The 20,532-nt window shown below is 40.6% G+C and overlaps 1 protein-coding gene across 1 annotated transcript in view; it reads left to right on the top strand.

Annotated features, from left to right (window-relative positions):
* Positions 1-20,532, top strand: part of RAPGEF5 (Rap guanine nucleotide exchange factor 5) — a 157,736-nt gene that overhangs the window by 46,388 nt on the left and 90,816 nt on the right. Inside the window, exons 8-9 of the mRNA XM_071429179.1 lie at positions 14,412-14,488; positions 19,703-19,828. Of these exons, the coding sequence (XP_071285280.1) occupies positions 14,412-14,488; positions 19,703-19,828 (203 nt within the window). The remainder of the gene's footprint in view (positions 1-14,411; positions 14,489-19,702; positions 19,829-20,532) is intronic.

Below are 20,532 nucleotides of genomic sequence, written 5' to 3'. Positions count from 1 at the left end.
AAAATAAAGGTCCTTATAGAGCTTTGCAGTGCTGTCCAGCCTTTCCTAATACATTAATGTAAACATTTAAAATATCTGTTCAGATCTGAACAAAAGATAACTCTTTAGTCAGTTTAACTAGTGTGTGCTTGTTGAAATTTGCATTTCTTTATGCCCCATCTTGGATGCCTGTAAAAAAGGGGAGTATGATCAGGCATAACTGTAAGGTCTAATTTAAGTTAATGCCTTTGGTAAAGTAGGTGCAGAGTAAATTAGAGTGGTTGGTTATGCTCCTTTATTTTATTGCTGGTGGTTAAATTCACAGTGTGGCAGTTACTGTGAGTGATCAAGCTCTGGTCTGCTGTGCCTGGTGAAGTGAAGCACGTTTCAGAGAAAGTACTTCTGGAGCTGTAAGCCACAGTATCTTTCAAAGATATTGTTCCTCTAATCCTCTCTGAGATTCCATATAATTCCAGGAAATAAGCCCCCAAAAGTCAGACAAAGAGTTTATTTTGGCTTGAAAAGAGTGGAACAGGACTTTTTGGGCCAGCTGCCCTGGGTAGCTTCCAGGCTGGTGTGAATGGCGTGGGAGCCTGGCTCATCCACCCTGGGATTTGTGAGTGGGGAGGGCAGGCAAATGGGCATGGTCCAAACCTGCTGCCTGGAACCTGGCTACAGAGGGTTATTGGTTTATTAATTAAAAGCTTTCCTAGAGATCAGTAGCCCCCCTCCCCCTATAAAAAAAAAAAAAGCATTTTTGCCTAATGCAAGAACTATATAATGTGTTCCTGAATTAGTTTAATTTCTGAATGTACCTCTGCTCTTAGAGAAACCCTTCACAGTGATTTAATTGTACTAGAAAAACTGGCTGATTTAAGTTTTTGCATTATTTGTCTAGAACTGCTGTAGTAATCACTATGTTAAGTTGCATGGAAAGCACTTCACAAGCACATAACACCACAGCTCCCTGTGCAAGAGGTGAAGAGGTTCCAAGTAGGAAGGTTTTCTGTGTTTGGAGGGCAGGGGGCAAGCATTGCCTTTGGTTACCTGAATGAAACAGTTTGGTTTTGTTTAAATGAAGTGTGGGTTTGCTACCTATTATGTGTATGGGACAGGTAGTAATTGCAGCTATTACAGTTCTGGTTGTGGCAGAGATTTCCACACTGTATCTGCTGAGAAATACCGAGGTACAGACCTGAGCCTCCTGTGGGGTAGGGCACAGTATCAAATTCGTGCTAGTACAGGATCTGACTTGATGGGGAATGTCTGCTACCCGAAAATAAAACACCAGCAGGGTGTGGGGTAGAATGTCTATCCCCAAAAGCTGTTCTGCTGTTTTTACTGTGGTGTAGAAGAACAGGAGAAATTCATAAAATTGGCAGATGCTGAAAGAAAAATGAGGAGCTTGAAAAATTAAGAACTTCTGTGCTGTGGGAAAAAAGCTCTGTTTTCATATTCCAGATGTGTACTGCAAATATACCACTCGGACAACAATGCATATGCTGACAGAGACATGCTTGAGAGCCTTCATGCAGAGGGAGCTCAGCACTTTTAGTTGCTTTGCAAATAAAACTAAACCAGGGTAAAATAAATGTCTGTAATTCTGAAGTGTTGATGGACCTCAGTAACACTGTTGACTTGAAATCACATTTATATTTCATTAGAATAAAGCTCTCATGATAAAGGTGACCTAGGAGGGGGAAATGAGCTTGTGCACTTCTCTGTGGCTTATAAAAATGCATTGAAATAATTCTTGCCTAACCTTAGAAATAAATAGATTAAATGCTGTCTTCTGTGGTTTGGTAAAAGGTCTTGGGGAAGCAAATAACTGGAGCAGAAAGGAACTTTTCCTTTAATTGCAGGCACTCAGCATTAAATTGTTTTGTTTATTTATACCTTGCTGGCTTCTGATAGCTTCTGCAAATGTGCTGAAACCTAACACAAATGCGGCCTCCCGTCTGAAGGTTTACAAGGGTTGGCATTTATCTCAATTGCTTGTCATGGCTCATGACATGTTTCTTATGTGTTAAGAGATGGGAGCTAAAACAAGGATAAAAAGCAGCAAATAGCCTAAGGCAGGAGGCTTTAGCTGGTGGCAAAGCTACACGGGTACATGTGAACTGATCAAAACCTGTCACGTAGATGCTTTGTACTGCTGTTAATCCCATCCACAAACAAGATGCCTTGCATTTCTGTGCACAAACCCATGGCATCACCCAGCAAATCCCTTCAAAGAAAAAGGAATTTCTATAACTTTATTTGTGCAAAGGATCAATTGATAAGAGCATGGCTCTTGTCTTTGTGTTTATGAATACAGGGGCTAATTAAGATAATAGCTGGCAGGGTATGGGTGAGGTAAGAAGGTGGTGACTCAGCTTCTCCCCAGGCACTGCAGGAGCAGCGGCAGGTCTGTGGGTGCTTCTCCCTCCCACTGTGAAAGGCAGGGCAGCCACAAATGCCCTAGAACTTGTGTGTGGTTTTTCTCCCCCTTATGAATGATATTCAGGTTTCCACTATATAATTAGATACATTTTAGTCATGCCATTCTTGAATTGGCAAGCTCTATTGATTTTTTAATATGTCATTTACATTTTCTTTATAATAATGTATAACAATTCATAATAATATGACTTTTGCAATGTATTAACTCCATATTTGAGATCTTCTGGATTGCCTCCACCCTATTCTTACATATATGTATGCATAGCCAGCCTTCCCCTTTTCTTTTGTATTGCTTCTGTCAGAACCTAACTGCCTATGTGATTTGCTTCGTATTTTTATTTTAGTGCAGGCGATTCAATATGAAGCAGTCACTGGGGCTTGAGCTCTGCCGACATGAATGAAAAGCAAGCTGTGAAGAGCTATTCCTTTTCCCAGGCACTGCAGCACCTCCACAGCACTGCTGTCAGGGCTGATTGCGTGACTTGACTCCAACACACTGCAGGCAATGTCAGCCCAGTTAAACACATGAGAACAGTCAGGCTGGGTCAGGTTAAAAGTCCATCCAGCCATGCTCCTACCGTGAGTGATGAGTAGGGGATGCTTAGAGTAGAGAAACAGAGCGAGTACAGTTCTTCTGTGTACATACTCAGCATCTACCAGCCTGTGATAGAGGGATCTTGGTGTATGCACAGTGCTGTGGTAGGTAACCCTTGCTGGACCTTTTCTCCATTAATTTATCAAATTGCTTTTTAAGCCTGCTTATACTCCTGACCTTCATCATCTCTTATGGCAGCAAGTCTCACAATTCACATGTGGAGTATGTTAAAACATTTTTTTTTTTTTTAAACACATTGCTATGACCCTCACTCTGTTGTGATACAGCTCTTTGCTGACAGGGAGTGGTGAATAATCCATTCCCTATTTGTCTGTATACTATTCAGGATCTTGTGCACATCTGTCATACCCCTGTGAGTTGTCTCATTTCCCGGCTGTTTCACCAGTCATTCCTCATACCAAATGTCTTCCATTAAATCTGATTATCTTTGCTACATCTATTATATACTTTTGAGATGGGGCAGGCACAGCAGCATACAGTATAGCAGCAGCATGTGCTGGAGTTGATGCAAAGTGAGGGTGGGTGGCAGCTTCTTATCAGGGTGGAGAGGTGGAGGTGTGTGGGAAGGAGCCCAGTAAGACACTCTTGGCACCATTAAGCTGTTTTATCAGCTTAGTTAATTCAGAAAACTGCATCTTTATCTTTCAGCCCATTTCCTCAAGTAGTACAGATCCTTCTGAGACTTCTCAGTAAATTTATTCTACTATAATTAGCAGAAGTTTTGTCATATGGTGCTATCTGAATGTCCTATGCTACGTTATTCATTCTATTCACTTGTAGAAGTGTTTTTATATAGAAAATGAAAATCATTACAAATTTTAGTGAGGTTTGTATACACACTTGAAAAATTACATAACAAGTACATGATCAAAGGTCATTCAAGAATTGACCAGTTCAGCATTTTGTGTAAGTTTCAAACATATTAAAGACTATTGAATTTACATGTTTCATAAACAAACAGGTATTCAATATCTTTGGAGTAAAACATGCATGGTTTGTTACCACTTATGCCACTGAAAAAGGGCATAATGAGGTATGAAAAAACTTGGTCCTGTTTATAGATTAAAGTGACAGTCATGTGCCAGAGAGGTGTGCATTTTTCCTTGTGAAAAAAAAGAGAAAATTTGAAGGGTGGGAAAAGGGTGAATCAGTACGATCTTACTGTTTTTCTGTTCTCCTCATATTTCTTTTCAATAGGTTTGCTTACTTAAGTAGTGCCTCATTCCATTACAACTTCCAGTTCCTCCAAGCACCCAATTGTTTAAAGCAAGGGCTGAAATTAGTAAACTGTGTAGAATGAGGGTTCTTCTGCAAATTCTTCTGCAAATGATACTTACAGGATTCACCCTGGAGAAATGGCCACTTTTAAAGTGAAGGTGCAGGACTGTTGTGCTTCTGTTAGGTCATGGTGACTGTATCTTTACTTTTCCCCTGCCCACTGAAATGTGATCCAAAATAAAACTTCCCCTGAAAACATAGCTAGCAATATTTTAAAAGTTACACTGTACTTTGGGGTCTTTCTTTGAGGTCTGTAATTTCAGGTATTGAAGTAAGGGAGGTGATCTGGGTTTGCTCAGCCTAGAGAAGAAGAGGCTGAGGGAGAGTTCATGGTGGTCCCTCATGGGGGGGAGCAGAGGGGCAGCCCTGATCTCTTCACTCTCGTGACTGGTGACAGGGCTCAAGGAAATGGCACGAAGTTGAGTCAGAGGAGGTTTAGTTTGGATATCAGGGAGAGGTTCTTCACTCAGAGGGTGCTTGGGCACCAGAACAGGCTCCCCAGGGAAGTGGTCAGAGCACCAGCTGTTTCTGGGTTTAAGAAGCTTTGGGGCAATGCTCTCAGGCACATGGTGTGATTCCTGGGGTGTCCTGCTCAGGGATGATCCTGATGGGTCCCTTCCAACTCAGCATTCCAATTCCACACATAATTTATGTGTGATTCTATGATTTTAATCATGTTTGTTTCTTTAAGCAATCCCTTTAAAACATTCTGTGCCCTATTGAAGGGAGTCCCTAGCCCTAGGGGCCAGTGGGGGTTACTATGATGTATTGCATCACATGGGATTCTTCCATTATTCCTGCGATCAAGCACACCCAGAAAATGACAGCATTTCAAAAGGGCAGGATCATACCCCTTCTAGACCTGGGGAATGATGCTCATTTGTGCCCACCCTGGGTGATGCTGGGGATGGGAAATGCCCTGGACAACATCAGTGAAAGGACTAGAGAGTAACACTTACCAGCTGTTGTGTATTCAACAGCTGATACAAAGCAGAATAGACTCAGACCCGGAAAAAGAAGGAAAAGAGCTCTCTGCTGGGAATTGTGGTGAGAGGGATTTTGGCAGTTTATGGTTTTGGTTTTGCAGTTGTTGTAGGACCTTGGGCACGGTTCTTTCTGAGTGATCTAAGATACTCACATAGAAGAAATCAGCAATGCAGAGTAGCTGTGTAGAGGAAAGATATTTTGCACATATGCAAAAAGAGGCAGCACAGTAAGGGCACAAAGACAGCAGTTGTACAAAAAACAACCCCCAGGTGAATGTTTTGTTTACTGGGGCTTTGGGAGAGGCATTTACAATGAATTCACAGAATTTATTTATTCAGAGTCCTCTTTGTTTCCTGCTCCTTTCCTGGCCATGCCTGGGGGATGTTTCCATGGAATAGAGCCCTGTTTCTCTTTGCACCAGCCTGCTCAGCAACAGCCCATACCTCCTTGTTTGATCTGTTCCCAGCAACCATTCTCTGATCATTTGATAGGGTCTTTCTTCTCCATCCTTCTATCATCTAACTTCAGACAAAACTGTTATAGGTACATTCACTACCATGTGATTTAAAAAAAAATAAGTATCATGCACATGAGAACAAATATCTACAATTACTAGATAAAATTTAAAACTTTCTGCATTCAAGCATCAAATGGTTCCCCTTGAGCTACAATTGGTACAAAACCCCTTGATTTTATCTGTTCCTGTAGTAATCCTACAACATTTTCATATAATTTTCATTTTTTTTTCTCCTTGATAAAAATATGACCTCATATGTTCACAAGGTGAGTATGAAATATGGCTTTATCTTTGCATGCATCACAAAGGGCCAGGCATTGAAAACCAAATCTCCTCTGGCCACATGAATGAACTGTAGTTGTTTATCTATTAAAAAATGCCTGTCTCGTTTAGCCAGAGGTGTTTTACAAATTTTGTTGCTCAAATGCACCTCTACCTTGCATGAAATATGGACCTTCAAAGCCAGATATAAGAGCCTGGGGCTTTGGTTCTTATAAATAAAATAAACAGAAGTTCCTAACAAAACCAGTTGTACAGTAATGTGAAATGACCATTTTCTGACTGAGCTGGGAAATACTGGTGGCTTTACTTGGTACACTCATTTTTTTATTTATAATGGCTATATAATTTAGGCAGACTGAGCCTCATTTAAACAAAAGTTTGTCCTTCCTGTGGTCATTTAGAAGCAGTGGGAAGGAATGGCGCCTTAATAGTGATCAGCAAGACCAAATCCACATCTGCCAGCCTCCTTTCTTACCACAGTGACTTTGCTCTGTTTAGATTGGAGATACCTACCCTTGCTGTTATCTGTTCCTTTTGATAAACTCTGAAATGAGAGGAAATGCTCTTGCATCATTTTCTGGAGACCTGTTTCCTATTTGAGATTTGTGAAATGGCTTGTAGCACTAGGACCCTTGGGAACTTCTTTTTCTGCATGGAAACTAATCAGAATAATGAGTACCCTCTGTGCAAATTCAATATTAGTTCTACACCTAAGGTCAAGCAGGAGTTAATGACTATTTTTTAAGTACAGAAGTCAGTTATGAGACCAACATTACATTTCGCACTTTTGTAATTGTAAAATAAAATGCTGCAGTAATTTATGTTAAATTGATTTAAACTACAAAGCATAAATATCAGAGCATCCCAGATTAGGGTTTGAGAGAAAATGGCATCGTTGTCTCTTGTGCAATAATTCTTTCACTGATTTACAAGTACCTTTATTCCATCTTGTGCTTGCTGAGCTTTTTACATACAGAGGTGCTGAACAATGCTGTAAGGGGGAGCCTGTCTCTAATAATTTTTGCATTTTCTTTGTTTCTTTAATTAGCTGATTTACTCAGCTGATTGCACAGCTGTCTGGGCAACACCCCCCAGGGGTCTGCCAACTGTTTCAGAGATATGTAATGTACTCAGTGAAGGGAAATCTGTATGGTAATTTGCATGTATATATGCAGAAGTAGCAGGAAGGAATAAGAAAGCTCAAAGGCAATTTTTGTATTGCTAATAAAAGGAAACATGTTAAGGATGAGCTTAAAAAGCTTTCTCTTTTCAGTAATTTCTGAGAAAAGATTACTCTTTCATGGTAAATAAGGAACCAATTCTCAGTTGGAAGGTTTTGTTCCTGGGATTATTGCTCTCTTACAAGCAGCTTTTGGGGATTTCAGAGATACTCAGTGCTTGTTAGTTTTCCCTTTTGGTTTGGAAGCAGAACTTGGAAAATGCAGGAACATGCATAAGGATGTGGTCTGGTCTAAAATGGTCTCCAAATCCAAGGTTTGCAAAGCATTTACTGGCTGCTCATCTTCTTTTCCATTGCTCAGCACTAGTGCTCTACATAGCCTAGAGGATCTGGCTTTTAGTTTCCCCAGTGGTGTCAGTATGAGCTATTCATTTTTTTCCACTCTGATAAATTAATAAGCATCAGCAAACATTATAACACTGTCAAACAGCTCAGAGCTGCCATAGTAACCAACCTCCCTAGAGCTCGCTGTATACCCTCCACAAAGAACAACAAGGGATATCACAAGTTCCATTGTTCAAAATAACAGTAAAGTTTTCAGAAATAATGAAATTGGCTTAGTTGTGTGATTAAAAAAAAATAAAATGAGGGGTTGTGTTTTTTCTTAAAAGCTTCATGCCAGCAACTTCCATTGGAAAAAAAAACCAAAACAAAACTAAAAAACCAAAAAAACCCAAAACAAAATATAACAAAAACCCCCAAAAATTTCAGAAGAGAAACAAACATTTCTCTTAAAAATTTGGAATATAAGAAGAATCTAGAAGTTGTGAGCTTCTCAGAAGCTGACAATAAATCAACTGGTGCAGGCTGCTGGCAGTTCTGGAGCCTTCTCCCCAGGGAATATTCTTGCAGATTCCTGAGGTCTTGTTGGTTTGACAGGGACAAAAAAACTCCCACAACAGGCTGTAACCATCCAGCAGGGATGAGGCAGTGAAAGTCTGCTGGCTTGTCAAATAAACTAAGTCCCTGTGTTCAGAAGTCTCTTTAACTCCTCCAAGGTGGGAATATGTCTGCTATCTGTAGACAGCACGTAGGTGCCTTTTACTGCCTGGCTAGATGAAAGAGATTCATACATGAATTGTGATCACAGAGTACTGAAAAGACTGAAATCATACAAAGGGCAGACTAGTTTGATGTTCTAGGATGTTAGCAGGGTAAAGAACAATACTAAATAATAAATTAATGTCTGCATTTGAAATGAAGGAGCATCTCTGAGTTCATAAGCAATATAGCCTTAGGGGTGACCGAGCTTTGTATGGCAAGCAGAGCTACCTCTGGAGGGGCTGTGGGGGCAGTGAAGTCCCCATGCAGCCCATGCAGTCCCAGGTGAGCCTGGCAGTGTTTGTGCAGCTGGAATCCCCCACGCTCGGCTGCTACTGAGGCTGTGCCAGAGGGTTTGCAGCAGGCTAAGCGAGTTTGGTCTTAGGAGCAGCCTAGGGCAGTGCAGAAGCATGTCGGCTGAAGGTGCTTTATGGGCTCTTGTCCCCCAAAATCAGGTGGATAAATGGATTAGATGGATAGATTTCACAGCAAGCTCAATAGATGGATTTCACAGCAAGCTCAAGGGCTGCAGCTGGAGTTGTGTGGCACAAGAGGTCTGGCAGCAGCAATATCTTGAGGGCTGTCCTGTCCCCCTGCCTGCTTCCTGGGTGCTCTGTTCTCAGCCAGGTTAGTAGTAATGTTTTGCCAATCCAAAAATCCCAAATGCCTTATGGCAGCACAGAGTGGGAGCAGTCAGTACAGGGGTGTGGGACAGCCAGCAGTGATGGGAAGCTAAACTGGAATGGCCATGTGGGTGCCACCCAGAGCCAGCTGCTTACAGACGGGCAGATGTCCTTGCCTGTTGTTCAGCAGCAAAATGGTTAATTGTGATGGCAGTCCTTTCCTAAGCATTTAAATAATTAGCTTTCACAGTTAACACCCTATTAAGCCAAAGGAGGAAGTTCACACCTCTCCTGGTGTTATTGTTCCAGTCTGGCTGGCTGCAGCAGCGGAATGACGCTGGTGCCTTGGTTTGTGTTGAGAAGGTTATCTTTGCAGCCAGAAGGGGTAGAAAGAAGAAATTTCATTTATAGAAAAGGAAGAAAGCACAATAAAGCAAAGCCTCTGGGAAGATTACAACGCTGTGGGTTCCAGGAGTTGCTTTATGTGTGAATTTTATTTTAACTGTCCTTCCCACTTTCAGTTGGGCGAATTATTCTGCTATATTGAACAAGACAAAGCATTGAAATGAAATAATGCGCTTGTAATATTATGTGACTTTTAAAAATCTTGCTCATCAAATGTAATTAATGTAATTAATTACCTTCAAGTTTGTGGCATAAAGAAGAGTGTGTCATGGAGGCATTGCTCTGTGGGTAACCTTGGCAGATTCTTCCATGGGCAGGGGAAGGTCTGTCGTGCTGCTGGTATCTGTTGTTACCCCCAGTGGGTGCCAGCCTGTATAGCTAAGGTGACCCCTTTTGCCTGTGTGTTGTGTTCCTTGCTGCTGGAAAGACAAATCCTTTCCAAAGCCTTGAATCTACACTAAACTTTGTGGCACGGCTGTAAAAGCAGGGGGATCAGGGTTGGTCGGTTCCAGTGTGAGCAATGGTTACATTCCCTTTCCTTTCACACCCCCGTGTGATGGCTCATTCTGCCGTAGTAGCAGGTACAAAATGATTTATTTTGGTTTCTTATTTCTTGATTATTTTTTCCTGCTGATTTAATGATCTGAAATGGAATTACTAAAGGACAAACCTCTCCCCCACAAGAGTTCTCTGTCCTGACATAAGTTTACAGAAGAATCTACTAGCAAAATCTCAGCTCTGCTCTGTGGGGCCACAAGGAACTGAGATCAGATGATGGCCTTTATGATCCTTAAGTGACCATAAACCATCAAAATCTTGAATTCCCCAGACTAATTTGCAAATGGATATATTTGAACTGCACATTAACAAGTTAATGCTCATTTGACTTTTTTTTTCCCACTCACGGTGACCTTTCCTCCAAAGGAGAAATGCTGCAGGTAGAAAAGGGAACTGATCACTCTATATTTGTTTGTATTTTTTTCCTGTCTCAGCTCTCAAGCCTGAACCCAAATATAATATTTAATGGATACATATAGATCGGTGTTAACTACCTTTGCCTTTCCCTTTTGTTGCTGCTTTGTAAAACATGCTGGGATATTTGTATCAGGGAGCAAAGCTGGATTTATGGTGGTGGAGAAGGAAATGTTTGGCTCAGCTCCAAAGTTCACAACTTTTTTTTTGTATATACAATTCCAGAATCAGCATTTGCCTGGGAAATACTTTCCCATCCCACCCTAAGCTTCCGCTTGCTTTTCCTATGGTTGAATTTGCAATGTCAGTTTTTTTTTTATCAAAAAACAAATGGCCAGCTAACAGTAAGTAGGAAATTATCCTTGAATTCTTATATTTTGTGATGGAACTTGTATTGCTTGCACAGTAACACATGAGAGCAGTGCCTGGCCAATTCAAGGAATGTCTATGAGTTGTTACAGGGTTAGGAGGCATACTGTGTCCAAAAATACTGCAATCAATTTCTTACATGTATGTGATGGCCCCCAGTACCATAAATTTCTAAAGATACCAGAACATTTTAAGAAATATGTGGGTTTTCACTGTTTTATAGACAAAACACATAGTAACATTTTCCTACAGAAACCAAGAAAATATAATTAGAGGATGTTGCTTGTCTGTGTGGCCACTTCAGCCTTCGAGGGACTGTGTTCTTGTGATGGGGAAAAGGTATGAGATGGTGTGATTCCTTGAGTGTTGCTCCCTGGGTGAAGTTAAATGGTTTACTTGTGGCTGGTCCTTATGGATTTGGATAAGAGGCAAGGAGGACAAAAAAATCAAGTTTGTGATGGAAATTTCGTGAAAAAGAGGTCAAATGCTCCTTCTCTCCCAAGAGAGCTGCAAGAACGTCAGTGTGAGGTCTGTTGTTTTTCTTTTTGCTTTAAGAAAATATTTACGGCTTCTTTTCTACATTCCTTACACAGTCTAAACAACATTGAAGCCAAGGAGAGCTGGGTCTGGATGATAAACTTATTCAGGCTTTTTGGACTTGAGTTGTGAAATTGCTGATATAAAAACTTTTTTTTTCATTTTTATTTTTTTAAGCCACTCAGAGTGCACTTAAACTGAGGCAATTTTCTCATCATCTTTAAAAGAGCTCATGTTAAAATCATTCCACACTCAAGGATAGCTATATTCATTGGGGGTTGTGGACATGCACTCTCTTTCTCTTCCCCTTTGTGCCAGGTAAGAGATCTTGCTGCCCTCCTTTCTGGGTGTTTGCTGCTTGTCACTGTCTCCCTGGCCAGACACCACCCTCTCACCTGCCCGCCCAGCCAGGTCAGCCAGAGGTGCTGCTCCCTGAATGTCTCCGTGTTCACTTTGGTTGTAGATGCTCTGGGGTGTTTGCCCTGGCACTGGCAGGGAAGGGGACACTTGTAATTGAGGCCTGTGACAAGAAGCCTGTTGGCAGGCACTAACCTTTTCCCCTGGCACAGCTGTTTGTGGAGCTCCCATCTGCTCAGGACTGTGGAAACACTGGCTGGATCAATGTAAATCACTTAAACCTCGACTCACGGCCCTGTTACCAGCAAGGTGCCACTCCTCTAAATGCCATGATTAATAGCCAGAGTCTGGTGGGATATTTTGCCCATGAGTGCCTACAGCAAGCTGATTATAGAAGAAATCAGAAAATTGAAAGGAGAATTGGGGGAATGTTCTGCTAACGCAGACTTAACAATTTGAGATATTGCTCAAACAACCGATTTTTAGCATTTGTTAATGCCTTCTGGTATTGCAGCATTCCTGTCTCAGGCAGGTTGTTCTGTAGGGGTCAACAAATCAATGTCCTGAATGCTCCATGTCTCTCACAGTGGCAGTGGGTAGAACAGGGTCATGCTCGTGTGGGACTGTGCAAGAGGATGAGGCAGCTCTTGGGGAGGAAGGCTGGGAGGTGGGTTACACAGGAAGGAACTGCACAGACCCCCAGCCTGGATGGATAAAATAGGTTGCCTTAGAAGCCCTGCCCTGCACCAGAAAAGCAGGAGTCACACATGGCTGCTCAGGCCATCCCTCTCATTACTGGGTCATTATCCAGGTTCCTTTTCCAGACTGGGGTAGAGATATGCCACAAAATCCCAAGAGTGTTTTGGTTTTGCCTAGCTTTAAATATGCTGGGATCTAATGCCCATTATACATGCTGTCTGTTGCAGCTACAGTCTGACCCCCTGTTCTCAGTATTCACCTTGCATTTCAGAGGTTTGCTGGTAAAGTGATGCCTGCAAACCCAACGGTGAAGATTTATGTCAGAAATCTGATAATGGATTTAAAAAGATCCTGTAATGGAATAAACTGTATTGACAGAATGACTTATTTCCCCCTTTATAATTACATTTTTAATACCTTTCTTTTTCATAGCATAACTGTGGAGCAAGAAACAAAATTATATCCTGTATGGCATAGCAATATCAGCAGCAATCCTGCCATAAGAACAAATAAATCTGTACAATTTATTTTAGAGGTAAAGAACAGTCCAAAGTTACTTTTCTTTTAAGTTGCTAGATGCTGCCTAAACATTAGGCTGCTTTTTGTCTGCAGCAGACCCAGAGCACCCATGCAGGCACACCAAGCTGAACCTCATGGCTCACATTAGATGTATGAGTTTGGCCATGATAACCTGGTAATGGCTGAAGATTCAGGCTGAGGATTGCATAGGTGAGAGAAGGTGGTACTGCTACCAGCCAGCCCTCCTCCTGCTCCCTTTGCTCATCAATCAAATCCTGGGCTGCCTCAGCTTGCAGACATAGTTTTAAGGCAACACAGGACTGGTGATCCTTGTCTAAACACACTGTGTTCTGGGCTGTGGCTGCTCAGATGCAGCCTGATGAGCAGCTCAGGTACACAGGGGTGAAGGAGAGAGGAGGTGGGCAGGAAGAAGCACACCAGCTCAGCCCTACCACCCATACAGCAAAGCCATGAGGTGTTTTTCAGGAAATAGATGTGACAGCTCTGCTGCTTCAAGGATGCTTCTGGTGTCACAAATGCTGTGGCTGAACCAGGAAATCACTCAATATGTCCTCAAGATCAAAGATATCTTCTAAGGTGATGTGTACAGTATAAGGTAAAGTCAACTTGTATGTGTTTCATACATATGTGGGTCTGACTCTCCCAACTTGTCACATTTCAGAACATCTGAGGGCTCAATGTCCCACCAAAATACAGCAGGTGGCTGTGCTGACTGAAAGGGTAGCTCGGGGTATAGAGAGTAAAACTGCCTATAGATGAAGCTGCTTGCAACACAGAAATCTGAGGTGCTCTTTCACAAGGGGTTCCTTGTTTCTTTAGCTGGATAAACTCCTAGCTCTGGTTTTGACCATTCAGGGGATTACAAATTTGATACAAAACTTACAAGTCTAGCAAAACTTTCTGGTTTTAAGTGATTTAAGTCATGTTAATTGGGTGGGGTTGCTCATTTCTTCTATTGTGCCAGCAGCAAGAACTTTCAATAAAACATCTCCTGCTACCATTTATTTCTGAAGATGATTTTCATGGCTAGTGGCTATGTTTGTTAAGATTGACATCACTTTGCTTACAAGGAATTTTCCAAGTCTGAGGTGAGGAATAAATCTGCTTATTTTGTTTAGTCTGACCTGACCTTCTGCAATATAATGGAAGAAGAGGGAGATCTTTTTTTTTTTTTTTTTTTTTATTGCTTAGGAGTCATGATATCTTGTTACTATGTATGGAAAAGTTGAAGTTCCTTTAAATGTCATTGTTTTATCAGGACTAACAGTAGCATGACTATAACTATTTAGTACTGGATTTTACTGCATGGGGGAAAATAAAGTATGCTGTATTTAGCATTTTTCCAAACCCAATAAGGTGTACCTTATAGGATCTGTCCAAAACCACTCCAGGAGTTTACTAGAATGCTAAAGTTTAAATATTCCTTGAACGGTCATCCTATTTGATCTAAAGTGGGCCATGCCACTTTGCTGCTTTTTGTGATTTAAACCTGCCTGCTTCCAATATATTCCTCTTTCTTATTTTTAGCAATTCATCAAAATGAAGAAAACAGCAGTCAAGAAATAAGAGGACTAGAAGATCTCAAGGATACCTCTGATGCACAGGTACATGTGTAAGATTAATGGAGTCTTGGGAATGTTTCCAGATCTGCAAGTTGAGGAACTGCTTAAAATAGCTCTGGGAAATGAATTTTCCTCGATGTTCTGTGCAGGGAGCATGTAGGAGGGAGCAAGTCTGCTAGATCTCATCTTATGTGACTATTTAGAATAAGATTGATGATTATTCTGGGAATTAATCCCATGATGTTGCAATTGGACAGCATTCTTCAGCTATCTTTCTGCTCCTTTTAGATAATACACATAGCATATACCAGATGTGAAAGTAAAATGAGATGTGGTTTAGGAGGCAAGGGCATATGACATTTTGATTGAATTTTAATCACTGTAAGTAGACATGCAATGAAATAAGGATACTTATTAGTCACTCAAGTGCAAGCAGCAACCTTCTTCTTTTTTTCCCTAACTGCCCTCATTTACAACCAAAGCACACTTCTGGATATTGCTCAGAAGAAACTAAACTGCCTTTTAGAGTATTTTATTGTGGGATTGCTTACCCTTTTTAATTCTGTGAATCTTTTTAAATTAATCTGCAATTCATTCAATCATTCCATTCATGCATTCAAGCTGTGCAAGTGCAACTGTACTGCTCATTGTACTGGTACTGATTATTGCTTTTAATTTAAAATTGATTTTTCCCAGTCTTGACTGGTTTTTTTCTCCTTCTGTTTCTCTTCCAAATGTTGTATTCCCCACTTGTTGCCACCTTTTCTCCTTCCCCTATATGCAGCTTGCCATTCCTGCCTCTGATTTATCTCCCTAACATCTTGCCAAACTGAAAAGTTGTGTGCAAGAAAGGCAGGATTTATGCTGATGTCTGTGAACAAGCCTAGCTGAAAGGGTACAAGCCATGTAGCCAAGAGTGCATTACAGAGATATAAGAAGGACCCAGAGGGAAACACTGACCTCACTGCACAAAAATTTGGATTTCTGTTTTTTCATTGGACTTTTTTGGGGGGGACGGGAATGATTTAATGTATTCTCAGTTCTACTTAGTTGCTGTTGTTATAGTTTTTTGAAAATGTTTGTTCCCATTTATGACATAGACAATGCACATGCAAAGCTCCTATGTTACCAGCTAATAAGATTACCCTGAAATAATTATAAAAGCCCATAAAAATTTATTGTTGGGGTATTGATTCACCCAGATTTTAATTGACTGGAAACCAGCTTCTAAAATTTGAAAGAATATGAAACACATTTAAAATTGTACAATTATTAAATGAGCAGTTAACAAAAGTGTTCATGTGCTCTGCTGGGAGGAGAGCAGGAGTGTTATCAAAGTAGTGTTTGCTCCAGTTTGTTAGCACCATAAAAATGACATCCAGTGAAGGCCAAATTTGTTTGAGTTTGTTTTAAAGGAGTGAATGATATTTTTCATTTTAGTGGAACTGTGCATATGACTGGAGCAAAGCAAGATGTCCTGTCTTTTGAGGCAGTGGCACACGGTTTTAAATTTTCAGGTTGATTAAAGGTGAAGCCAGTAATAATTATGTTTTTTCACCAGCTACAGAAAGAGAGAGAGGTATGGTGAAAGAAAACCAAACCACCACAAACTTTCTGTTAATAGAATTGAAGGGTGTGGTGCCTGCTCTCAACAGTGCTCTGTGGCAGAGAGGCTTGATTTACACTTGAGTTAGTTGACAAAACTGGTAGAAGTGTGGAAAAAAACTAGCAAGGGGATTTTCAAAAGCAAGCATGCTGTGAACAATGTAAATTATGTAAACAAAAGATCCCATCTTGTCTTCCTAGGGATGTGTTAATTCACCTCTGTGTCATTGCTAGATGCTCATTTATGACCTATGCAGAAGGAATATTTTCCAATGGATATGCTGAAACAGAAAGTATATTGTCAGCATCTTCCTCTTTCCACTCTCAGTAGTGAATAATTTGCTTTTATTTCCATTACACTTTTTAAAATTTAATTTCAAATATTACATAAACACAGTTATCGTAATTTTGAGCCATGAATGGTAGCAAAGTTTTACTGTAAGGCATATTCATTTATCATTCAATAAGGTAAAGCCAGTTAAACAATGCAAATTTTTGATTGTCACCTTCACATATGTTAGTAATTGTATTGTTTTGGTCTACACAAATTAGAGGTCTAAGCACCAACAAGGGTTTTGGAGAATATGTGCCTGCACAAAATGAAAATCAAAATCGTGCTTTGCAAAGTAGGGTGACTTGCCTTTACCCTTTTGTCTAACACCTTCCAAAGTATTGCTTGAAAATTAAATTTGTATTGAGAAGTGAAAATGACCAGTAATTGGAGACTGTCAACATTTTCCTAACCAGGTTTTAGAAGCTGTCATCAATTAATTATTCAATTGACCTGGATGTTTTCTTACAAGTATTTAACAGAAGGATTTGTATTGAGAAGTCAGTATAAGTGAGGAAACCAGAACTAAAAGATTCATAGGTTTTTTTTTTTTCTTAATGATGAAAAAACAGGTTTAGCCTTATATGTTTCAAGTGCATTCTTTACTCCCAGAGCTAAACGTGTGCAGTTAATTTAATAATACCTTAACCCTCCCAGAAATTTTTTATCCTCTGGAGACCCAATTAAATAAGAATTTTTTTTTCATGTTCTCTGCAACTCTTTAAATGAGAGAACTGTGACAGGAGGAGGGGACATGTTAAAATGTATATTTCTACTAGGTGGCTGTTGTAGGTCATGGACTACCTTCCCTGGACACATGTCCTGGTTCCAGCCAGGACAGGGTTAGCTTTTGCAATAGCCAGGACCTAGAGGCTATTCTATACAACCTCCTATCATTGGTGGAGGCAGGGGTAAGGATTCTCTTCCAGGCTGGGATATTGTGGAGGAGGGATTGGTTGGGTACTGTCTGTTGTTGAGGGGTTTCCATGTGAATCATTTCTTATTTGTACCCTATATATAATTATTACTGTGGCTATTACAGTTTGTTTTCTTATCTCATTGCTGTTTTCAGTAAATTGTTCTTGTCTCAACCTGTGATCTTTACCTTTTGTGCCTCCAATTCTCCTCTTCAGCTACCAAAAGGAGGTGGGGGAGGAGAAGGGTGAGGGAGCAAGACCTCATTTAGTCTCAGTGGGAGCATTAAACTGGGGAGTGCCATTCCTGAACAAGGGCAGCACAACAGGAAGGTACAAAAAGTGCCTCCACAGCCCAGATCCAGAGAAAGTTAAAATCTTTATCATCCCAAAGTCCTAGTAGGTGATACCACTTTGGAGTTGTCCTTAGCCTACATCACACTGATGTAATACTCTGCTAGAAGCATCCTGCAGCCATGAAATAAGCAGGCTTGATTTAGTTGATGTACCCAAGCACTCAAAGTGTTGGAAGTGCAGACATCAGGCCTCCCAAGTCTTAGGTTCCCTGTGCAAATTACTGGAGAAAAAGGAGAATATTAGGAAACAATTGATCTGACCATTTTAAAATGTCTATTGTAGAATGAAAAAAAAATCTCTTCCCAAATGCCCCTTTTTCTCTATTGATTAAACAAGTCTGGACAAGTAGTTCACTATATTCTTCAACATTTGATAAAATCAGTCTTGCTGCTGATCTTCAGGGGGATAAGAGTGTGTCAGAACTGGTTTATAAACCAATGTCTTCAATTTAGAAGATAAGGGACACTGAACTCATGGACTATGTAAGGAATTTGAGATTGGGCAATGCAATTCCTTAAATTCTCAGTGGATTTCTGACCTTCAAACCAGAGAGTAGGCTCTTTATGTAGGGAAGCTGGGTTCCTCAGGAGGCTGGGCTCAGAAGGAGTTCAGGACATTCAAGGCACAGGCTGAAATCCTTTATTCATCAGAGCAGAAGTGTCTGATGCAGACTTGTGAGGAGATGTCTTCATCCTGACTGAAAGAATGTAGGCATGTACAAATTTCTTTAGATGAGTTGGGTAAGAATGACTCTGGATTTGGTCGTGGAGCCCATTTTTTCCATCAGCCTTCAAGAACTTATTCATAAAGTGGATTTGTTTTCTTCTTTAGCTGAAGAAATCTTAACCCCCACTTTTTGGTTGGAGAAACCATCAAGCTGTAGGATGTTTTGGGTGGGCACTCTCACACCTTCTTCTGTCATGGACAGGAATTGCTCAAGGCCAAGGAACTGGACCCTGCAGGGTTAGCAAGTCAGGGCATCCCTAGTTTTTGGGCCTGACTCACAAGATGTGTTGTGAATTCTGGAGTAGGTAGTGATTTATTTAAACTCAAGATGAACAGTAGAAAGAAAACTGTGAAGGAAGTTCACAGAAAAATATTTATTTGCAGATTGCCTTTGGAGTCATAGAGCCATATCATAGGTATGCCACACAATGGGCCCTCCCAAGATGTCTGCTGCTCCCATCAGGAAACATCTGGGCTAATAAAAGCTGTGTAGTATCACTGCCCAAGTCTCAGTTATGCAGAGGCTATATCCATAACCAAATCATGGACAGTGATATCAGCCACTGACTTTGCAAGGAGCAGTTTAGCCCATTTCAGCTAACTTTGCAATGAGTCTCTACTGTGCCTGTGTGCAAGCATGAATCCATCTTTTTATATGTATCTATTATACGCATTTTTAGAAAACAACCATTTTGACAAAACAGTATCAGCATAGCTTGAATAACATGTTTAACCAAAAAAATATTTCTAACATAGCTTTTAAAGCAAATATAATTTCCTTCCCTAAACAAAATCTAGAGATACAGATTTGATATTTACCAAATAAATAGCTGTGGCACAACTGTCTTTTAACTCCCGAGTCTTGCATATGTGAAAAATGGTTGGAGTGGGAGCAGAGGGAGTTGTAGACTGTTATTTTTAGGAGTGCCTTGTGTTGCACTTCATTCTTTTTCCAGGGCTGTTCCTGGCTAACTTTCCCATGAGTTTTTAACCTCTTGCTCTGTTCTCTTATGTAACAGGAAACAGGCTGACAGGAACAAATAAAACACAGCATATCTGATAGTTGCACTCAGAGGAGAGGTTGATTTAGTTAGCCCTGCCTTCTTTCCTCCAGAGCAGATGCATTTGGAGATTCAGATGTTCTTCTGTTCCTCTCCAGTTGTTCCCCGGGAAGCAGTGACTTGTTTGTGCTCAGCAAGTGGCACCGAAGCACCGCAAATATGAGAAAACAAATGCATTTCTTTTAAGTTTGAAATTTGTGGTGGTGTCATGTCCTGGGACTGTGGATTTAAGTATCTGTTTGCTCTTTCTCCCACCCTTAAGGCAGGAGTTTTATGCAAGCTTCAGGGAAGAGATGACATCGGACGGATTGAGCTGGTCCAAAAGCTGGCGAGAGAGAACTGCCAGTTTTTGCAGGCGGATAGAAAAGCACTGGAGAAGGCAGAACAAGTAAGACATTTCTTATTTGGGTTTTTTTGTTTCTTTCGGGTCGGGGAGGGAGATTTAGGTCACAAAACTGAAATAGCAAAGCTGATGGTCAGAATCCAGGGCACACATTAGTCATGGAGCTGTAGCTGCTCTCCTCTGGCATTTACATTTCTCCAAAATGCGTTCAGGTCAATAATTGTCAACACACTTAAATTATTATGTTGTCATTAACTGTCAGATGCTGCTATTAATATCTTTTATTAGGATATAGCAGATGATTTCAGGATGCTTTTTACCAAATTGTTGGGTTTTACGGTGTATTTAAATAACGTATAAGGCATATGAATGCTTCAACTACTCTAAATTATCTTAAAATTACCGCGGGCATATTTGGATGCAAGTATTGGCTGAAACTTTTCAGCATGAATTAAAAAGAATGGTCTGGATAGGGAGTTCAGCAATTTGTGTTTTTTTCTTTTAAACTGAGTTTTCAATCAAAAGTTACACTCATGAAAGCAGCATTATGTTTAATGCTTCTGAAAGCACTTATTCAGATGTTAATAACTGGACTGAAAATTCACAGAAACTTGACTACTTTGCTTATAGCACCATGTCTCCTAATTTTGTTCTCCTAGTAAAGACTTCTATTCTGATTGCATATTCATCTAAAGGTGCAGAGGATAATAACTGCGAGAAACAAAAAACCCACCTACTCTTCATATCTC

The sequence above is a fragment of the Agelaius tricolor genome, unplaced genomic scaffold (assembly GCF_023055355.1).
Source record: "Agelaius tricolor isolate 1412-34295 unplaced genomic scaffold, bAgeTri1.0.p SCAF_6, whole genome shotgun sequence".
Classification (NCBI taxonomy): Eukaryota; Metazoa; Chordata; class Aves; order Passeriformes; family Icteridae; genus Agelaius; species Agelaius tricolor.
This window is presented reverse-complemented; position numbering and strand designations above follow the sequence as displayed.